Raw genomic sequence first — 8,316 nt, 5'->3', positions numbered from 1 at the left:
TGGATACTGAGCTCCACATGGTAGGTGTAGTAAAGTAAGAAGATCGGGCTGTTTTATTAAATGGCACCACAGAACAGTGAGACATGGGTTTGCAATCCCTTCAGTAAGTAGGATTTAGAAACTCAATGTAAAATAAGCAGATGTGACATCTTGGAAGTTATTGAGTTGGAAAATACTCCCATTGTAATTACATTGAAACCATGGCTCAGTGCAAAGCATCTTTAATCCCAAATTGATAGAAACCCCTGCAGGTAAACCATTCAAAACTGAATGCTCAGACCTACAAAAATATAGAACTGACAGCCATACACAGGATAGTTGAGACAAACAGTCAACAGGTATTGATGGGAATGCTGGATACACGAGGGTGCAGTTCTGCACCAAGTGGGGCTTCATCTACTGTTCAATGACAAAAGTTGAAGCGCAAGTTTAAAAAGGGGAAGCAGGACAATGTACTGGGATGGCAGGAAGTTCAGTTCCACTAATTGCTGAAGTTACAAACACCACCTGAGTGTGTGCTAACCTGGTGGGGAGAAGCCCTTTCAGTTTGAAGCATCTCAGCCATGCAACTCGGTCAGTACCAGCAAGTCGTGAAGACTGGGAGGTCCAAGTTCCTGTTGGGGGAGGACCATTGGTATCATTGCCCCTGGATTGAGGGGTAAAGTCCTCAATCTCTGTTTTTGATTGCTATCCAGTGGCCCCTGTGGACAGACCTGGGCCCAATCATGGCATCTGTGGAAATGCATCTCTCAAATATCAGTATCCACGTGCTATTTGGCCACTTCTGTATTGCAAGCACAACGTGTGGGCTTTAAGATGCAAAACAACCTTGTGTTCAGGTATGCTTCGATGCCACCATTTGGTATCAAGCTTTATATTTGTTCTCTGGTAATGTCACTGCCTATATCATTGAAGGTTGGGAAATTACCCATTCCGTGTCAACAGCTAGCTGTTCCCCTAGCACTGGGAGACCCTGAGGGGTAGCAAGAATTGGAACCAGGAAGATGGCTCACAGAGCACTTAGGCCAGTGATATATAGTATATACAGTGATATATAGTATATATAGTCTGTTCCCATAACGTTGGATACAGTGGCTGGACCCAGGCCTCGGGAACCAAATCTCATAAATATACAATGTTAATATTCACATGCAATCCTTTCACATCACTCCATAGAGCCTATAAAACACTGCAGATCTGAAATTGGGATGCTGAGAAATAGTCAGCAGCATGAGAGGTCAGCTATCTGAAACATTAACTAGTTCTCTCTCCGCAGATGCTGCCTAACCTGCTGAACACTTTTAGCATTTTTAAATTTTCTTTCAACCACCATACAGCTTTGTAAGAAGTGTCTGAGACTGCGTTCCCTTTTGATTGGGTATGATGGGACCAAAGGGGTCCGATACCTTTCCTCTCCCATTGCCGGGATCACAACAATTCAGCTCAGTGGCTGACATTCTTCAGTGTTATCTCTTGTATTCTATACAAAAATACTAATTTAATAATTGAACACTCAATTTGCATTGGAGCAATATTCTGATGCATTCATTTCCACGTATATCAAAAGAGACTCTTGTTTTGCATGAATTTCTCAATGTAAAACAATAGAAATAATATGGAAATCTCATCACATAACATGAATACAAAACAAAGATGATGTTTTTTAAATGATTGCCAGTGCATTATAGTTTGTTGCAAGAGTGGAGCCCCCGGTGGACAGTCCTTGTACTGGCAGACCTGGTGAACTGCAGGCTGCCTATGAGTCCTTTCCCCAGCGAGCCTGGCAGTTGTTAATCATCGGGCTCCAGAACACACTGCTCCACTATCTCCCGCAAATTTGGGTTCTCCATTGCAGCTGCCACTCGCTCCTTGTCGTTAATCTGCTTGTTAACTTAAAAAAAAAAAAAAAAAAAGAAGAAATGAGGGGGAATCAGCAACATGTGGTGAAAACTGCCTTCAGCAAATCTAAATACCCAAGGCAGTATTTTGTCTCATCAGTACAGGGCATTGGAGCCTATTTCTGAAAGCCACCCACCACATACAACAATGTCAACATTTATGCCGTGACAAATCCAAAAGCTACAGGCAAACAGTCCCATTAAAAACAAACAGAGAAGAAAATGTGCATTAGCTGTACTGAACCTTGTTCACCAACCCCTAATGCAATAAATAACCTGGTCTACAAATGGTTAATGCTACTTAGTTGGATGACACAATGATGTTAGGGTCATCATGATAAAGCATAGAAACTTTGGTCCAAATTGTCCATGCCAAACAATGTGCCGACCTCGGCCAGTCCCAGTATACATAGAACATTTTAGGATTCTTTTTTGCCTTATTTACCAAGGATATCTGTCTCCCATTTTGCCCTTCTGATAGCAACTGAAATGTAGATTTTTTTTTTTCTCTTCAGTTTAAACCAGCATCTGCAGTTCCTTCCTACGTAATTAAAACAATGTTCGGCAAACTTAAAAGCTGATAATTTTGACAAAACAAAGATGAGCCAGCATTGACGGGATGGTGCGAGTGGTCTCCTTCTGTGCCAAAATCATGCTATTTATGTTTATTTTTAGGCATTAATTTCCATTTTTCTCCATTTGAATAGTTAGGATTACACAAATCCAAGATTATTACAGGTGATGACCTTCCCCAGTAACTACAAAGTATTGAAAGGTGAGCGATAATCTGACAGCTTTAAGATTTGAGGTAAAATGTTTACTTGAATGATGCATAAAGTAATTGTTCACAATTGCAATCTGCAGCGTACAGCTGAACAGAATGGAGAGTTCTGTTCAATGCCCTATACCTGTGATGATAAACAAGTTTTTAAACTAGGGAATAGAGTGTGGGTGAACTGGGTCATTTATCATTATTTAATGATAAAAATCAAATCCCTCAAAGCCTAATTAAAACATACTTACTATCTTCTTCCGTGGAGTGTGACCCTTCAGAGATGTAGATTTCCAACTGTAAAACAACACTCATGTCAATCAAATAGCTAAAGACTGCGGATATTGGAAATCTAAAACAAAAACAAAGTGCTGAGAATATTCGGGTCAGGCAGCAACTTTGAAAAGACTAATGGAGGACTGGCCAAATGTTGTCCCTTCCACCACTGTGATGAATGCTGTGGTGGATGTTTGTGTTACATTTTTATTGTGTATTGTGTTTTCTTTATCATTGTACCACTGCTGGCAAATTCATTTCACTTGCACTTTATGTGCAATGTGACGAATAAAACCGTATTGTATTATATTGTATTGCTTCAGATTTAGGAGTTTAGTTTAGAAATACAGCGCAGAAACTGGCCCTTTGGCCCATCGAGTCCGCATCGACCAGCGATTCCCGCATATTAACACTATCCCACACACACTTGGGGCAATTTACACTTGTATCAAGCCAATTAACCTACAAGCGTATGTCTTTGGCGTGTGCGTTAGATCTCGGAGAAACCTTGGATCTCTGAGAAAACCCACGCAGTCACGGGGAAAACATACAGACTCCGTACAGACAGCCCGTGTAGTCCGGGATCGAACCCGGGTCTCCGGCGCTGTAAAGCAGCAACTCTATCGCTGCGCCATCGTGCCGTCCTCATCAAGGTCAATAAGCAATCGGACAACTTTTTAAGGTAATGACAGTCAAAACAGAAAACAAGTAATACAGATGACCATGTTACAGGGGGAATTTACCAATTGAATCTGAGTCGATACTGAGCAGAGTTTGCTATGAAAGGTTCAAGTAAAAGTCTGTCTTAATCTTTAAAGCTGGGGAAAAAACTCGAATTGACAGGTATGGGCTAACACAGACAAAGGCAGTAAGAAAATATAGTCATACAGTAGTTGCTCAGGTACAGCAAATCTGTTCTTGGAGAACCATGAGGTCTCCAACCAAGTTGGAGATTTGCAGAGATTCTGGGGAGTTGAAGTTGGAGATTAGAGGAGTGAGATTATGGAGGGATTTGAAATTAAGGATAAGATTGTTAGCACGGAAGAATCGCTTAACTGAATTGATGGCTATGAACTGAGGTTTCTTACTGGGACTGTGAAAATGGTTTTGATCATACCCAAAGTTGGATGGAATCAATTTCTGCTAAGCAGGTACTGGATTAGGAACATTAGGAGTCACTTGGTGAGAGGGAAACGGCAAGGGTGAATGCGAGTTTGGTTGAGCAGACTTGTAGTGACACGAATGCCGTGTTGAATAATTATGTCAGACATTGGGTAAATGTGACTTTGAATGTGTATGTCTAAGTGAATTGAGAAAAGAGTATTCTCTAGGTAGGATATACATACATGCAGGAAGTGGAGGGAGAAAGATGATGTGTAAAACTGCAGAAAGAAATGACCAAATTTGTTCTTGTGTGTGATTCAGACATCATAGAAACAAGGCAACATGAGATGAATATAGGTTGGGGGGAGTCTATATGGAGGATACAACAGGAAGAGTGAAATCGGGTCAGAGAAGATATAAACAGAAATCAACTACCAGAGCACTTTGTTGGATTAACCAGTTATCGCGTTTCAATTGTCAACGCACAGAAGGCCATGACTTAATGAGGGACAAATGGAATTGGAATAGATCAAACGATTTGTTGACTTAACCAGAGTGACAGAAGGCCATGACTTAATGAGTGACAAATGGAATTGGAATAGATCAACGTACGTTATTGTGGGCGTGGTGGGCCAAAGGGCCTCTTCTGTTCTAAATGACTCGATGATATAGATCAACACAGTAGAACAGGCTCAATGTCTAATCCCATTCCAAAGTACATCCCCCGAACAAACTGCTGGAAGAGCTCAGCATATCAGGCAGCATCTTGGAGGAAAATGGACAGATGACTTATCCGGTGAGAGTTTTTCTTCAGTCCAAAGAAAAGTTGTGCCTCAATGTCATCTGTCCATTTTCCTCCACGCATGCTGCCTGGCTGGCTGAATTCCTCCAGCAGTGTTTTATTTTTTAACATTTCAGCATCTGCAATCTCTTGTGTCTACATCTCACTGAAGGCCAGTGAGTTCAGATGATATTACCCTCAAACAAACTACTGATCGGAACTCGTGCTTTCCCAAGAACTGCCTTGGGCCCTTCCTTTCTCTTACACTTTGTTTTAATTCCTAATTATGATTATGACGATGGACTTGGATCCATCCATATCATCAAGCTGTGACAGAGGTTTGACATTGACTGTCTAAACTAGAGCTGCGAGATTTTTAAAGCTCCAGAGAAATTAAAACTCCATTGGCAAACTCGATTGTCAAGGATCCTTCTTAATAACGACTAGAGGGATTGATCAAAAAGCCATTTCTCCTTACCTTGTGTTTGAAAGGTAAACATCGTTGCAACTTGACTCGTAGACAGAGACCTTCAAGTATAAATACAATAATTGTATAAACATTGTGCAAAATCAAGCAATATCATTCACAGAAGTTAATTATTTCCTTTGTTGCCATTTAGCTTTCATCTTTTAAAGGCTTTGACAGTTTACTGGTTCAGTCCCCATGATACCAAATTCCTTCAGACCTTGCAAGCTCTACGATGGCAGAGATGATCCCATTCTCACTTGCACTTCCAATGGGATTGGTTGGAGAATGCTGCCCAAAGTTAATATCGAGCACAACTGTCTAAGGTAGGTGAAACACTGGTTCAATATGGGAGCTTGTTCTGAGGTGCTGTGCTCTTAAGAGGAATGATGCATGAGAAGTGACTGTAAAACCTGCAGGTCTAATCCCCTTTGCCATTTACCAGCACAAGAATGCAGGTCCTCAAAATGTCTACAAATCCAGACAAAGACCACACTTGTGAATACAATCCTACAACTTCCATTTCCTGCATTTTGGCAAGATTGGTGTTTTAGGCACACTTGTGCGACCTGGGCATACAAAGGATGGCCAAGTTTACTTTGGTCCCTTGCATACTGGTAACTTGGAAGAATTTCAGCAGCGTGTTCAGTGGATCCATGCTGAACTCTGGAGATGGGACTGCAGCCTGGTGCCCTGCCAAAACAATCTTTCCTCAACTTCTTCCACATTTAAAGCACAACAGCAGGTTTCATGCTGATAAATACCGCGCAGGGCCACGGGAGTGCTGCATTGTCGCAAGGGGAGGAAGATGGCAACCTTGCCATGCACCTGTTGCACCAAGACTCTTCCCAATACTGTCCCAAGAAAGACTATTATTATGGTGACAGTACTTGGAGAGCAAGCAATCTCTATTCAAATGCCTCTTTTATTGGATCAATAAAACTAGGGATCAGTGACCAGGATAAAAAGCATATCTTGTCCAAACTAATCCTTTAATGGTTTCAGTTCACCTGAGCACATCCATGTCGAGTGCATCCATTAATTTGAGAAATGACTTGCAGAGTCGTATGTATGTAGTGTTGGAAGTACCTTCTTCTGGATGAGTTGTTAAACACTGGCCATGTCTATTCTTGCAGGTGGGTATAAAAAGACTGCACTGCATTCTTTTGTAAAGAATCAAGGCAGTTCCCCACGGTTTCCTGGTAAATATTTACCCCACTATTAATCCCGTTAGTTATTAGCATCTTATTGTTTGTAGGAGCCTGCTTGCACAGATTGGTTGGTGGACTTCCTAAATCATAGCAGTGACTTCAAAAAGTATTTTGTCAATAAAGAGCTTTGGGTGCCCATCACCATAAAAGGCACAATACACGTCCAAGCTTTTCTTTGTTTCTTGGTTCCCATGCCGTGGCAACAACTAATTGGTTTCATCAATGGATTATTCAGAGGAAGAAAAGCTTTGATGGTCAACTGTGCGAAAATGCTTTCAACTCCTGACAAGAAACTTAATTCAATGCCCTTTGACCTCCAACCTTTTAACCTGAGACAATTACTTGAAATAGTTTAGCGTGGGTCATAACCTGCTACAATGATGAAACAGGAAGCAGAATCTGCAGGAACTGGAGCCCCATTTTGTTCATCGAAGAGTGACAGTTCTGAGCACAGAATAAAATTAGGTTAACTCTGATCGAGGAAGGTCAGAATCTTACAAACAGAAACGAGAGGCTGGGAAGGCTACCGACTGACACCTGCTCAGAGCTGAGCTTCAATGCCGTGGCATTAATGCCACAAAGAAATCAAACGGCATCCTTTTTAATCTGTTTTGTTAGGATTTCACTAAGGGTCAGCAAGTCGCCCTGACAACAACTGGATTCTTGAAGTGTGTGGGAATGAAGGAAAATGGAGGAGAAATGGAAAATTGTTTCAACTGACATGAGAGCAGAGTTGTACCTTAGACACACAGTTCACCACTGGATGTCCACTTGCCCAGAACTATCCAAACAGCCACTACTGGAAGATTAAGAGATCTTATTCACCAACTTTTCTTTTACAAAACATGGGGTATGTTCTTTGCCATTTATTTTCCTGCCAATCTCTCCTGTGAGCCTGAAACTTGACCCACAGGTGAAGCCGAGAAATTCATGAACACCTTTAGCAACCTCGTCCAAACAGAATCATCACCTCTCCTATGTTGACATCAATGTTATCTATATGAAGAACTGAGGTTAGAGTTGAATGCCATCATTGTGATGCTATTGACAATCCTCGAGTGAGGCCAAAAGCAAATTGGAGGAACAGGACCTCGTATTTTACTTTAGCAGCTTATGACCCAGCCATATGTATATTGATTTCTCTAATTTCAAGTAATCCTTGCATCCACTCTCTCTCCGTCCCTCCTCCGTTGTACTAGTTTCACTGTCGTCCTGTTGAGTTTCACCGTCTGTATAACTTGTTATCATCTACCCCACAGCCAACAATGGACCATTGTGGGCTCCACCTTTCCTGGATCACCGTTGCTTTTTGCATATCTTTCATACATTTGTTCTATGTACTTCCTATATCCCTCGTTTTCCTTTCCTGACTCTCAGTCTGAAGAAGGTACCAAAAATGTCACAATTCCTTTTCTCCAGAGATGCTGCCTGACCCGCTGAGATACTCCAGCTTTTTGTATCTATCGTCAACATATTATTGTGTGATTTTAGCTGCTCTATATCAAACAAATTATTAAATAGAGTTTGCCTGCATAAGATTCTCCTTTCTTTACGGTTATAATTGGACACCTGGACTTCATGCAGCTTGAGCAGTAATATATTCAACAGATGAATGCTGATACGCTTTGAATTATAGGATTAAATAGTACAGGAAGAGGCCATTCAGCTCGTGTTTTCTGACGGAGCCAATTAGTCCCATTCCATCACTCCTAGTTTGTTCCCCATACACTGACGTTTTTATTTTCATGCATTAATCTATTTTTTTTGTTTGTTTTTAAGTTTACAACTTTCTAGTCATTGCATGTTTT

The 8,316-nt window shown here is 41.2% G+C and overlaps 1 protein-coding gene across 1 annotated transcript in view; it reads right to left on the bottom strand.

The window, feature by feature from the left end:
• Positions 1 to 204: 204 nt before the first annotated feature.
• The window catches only part of ciao2a (cytosolic iron-sulfur assembly component 2A), a 30,738-nt gene continuing 22,626 nt past the window's right edge, over positions 205 to 8,316 (bottom strand). Inside the window, exons 4-6 of the mRNA XM_055661386.1 lie at positions 5,310 to 5,359; positions 2,922 to 2,967; positions 205 to 1,891 (exon numbers count right to left, since the gene is read on the bottom strand). Coding sequence (XP_055517361.1) covers positions 1,791 to 1,891; positions 2,922 to 2,967; positions 5,310 to 5,359 — 197 coding nt within the window. The 3' untranslated portion in view covers positions 205 to 1,790. The remainder of the gene's footprint in view (positions 1,892 to 2,921; positions 2,968 to 5,309; positions 5,360 to 8,316) is intronic.

This window comes from Leucoraja erinacea, chromosome 33 (genome assembly GCF_028641065.1).
Source record: "Leucoraja erinacea ecotype New England chromosome 33, Leri_hhj_1, whole genome shotgun sequence".
NCBI classification, from domain to species: Eukaryota; Metazoa; Chordata; class Chondrichthyes; order Rajiformes; family Rajidae; genus Leucoraja; species Leucoraja erinaceus.
The sequence above is the reverse complement of the archived record's forward strand: the minus strand, read 5'-3'. Positions and strand labels throughout refer to the sequence as shown.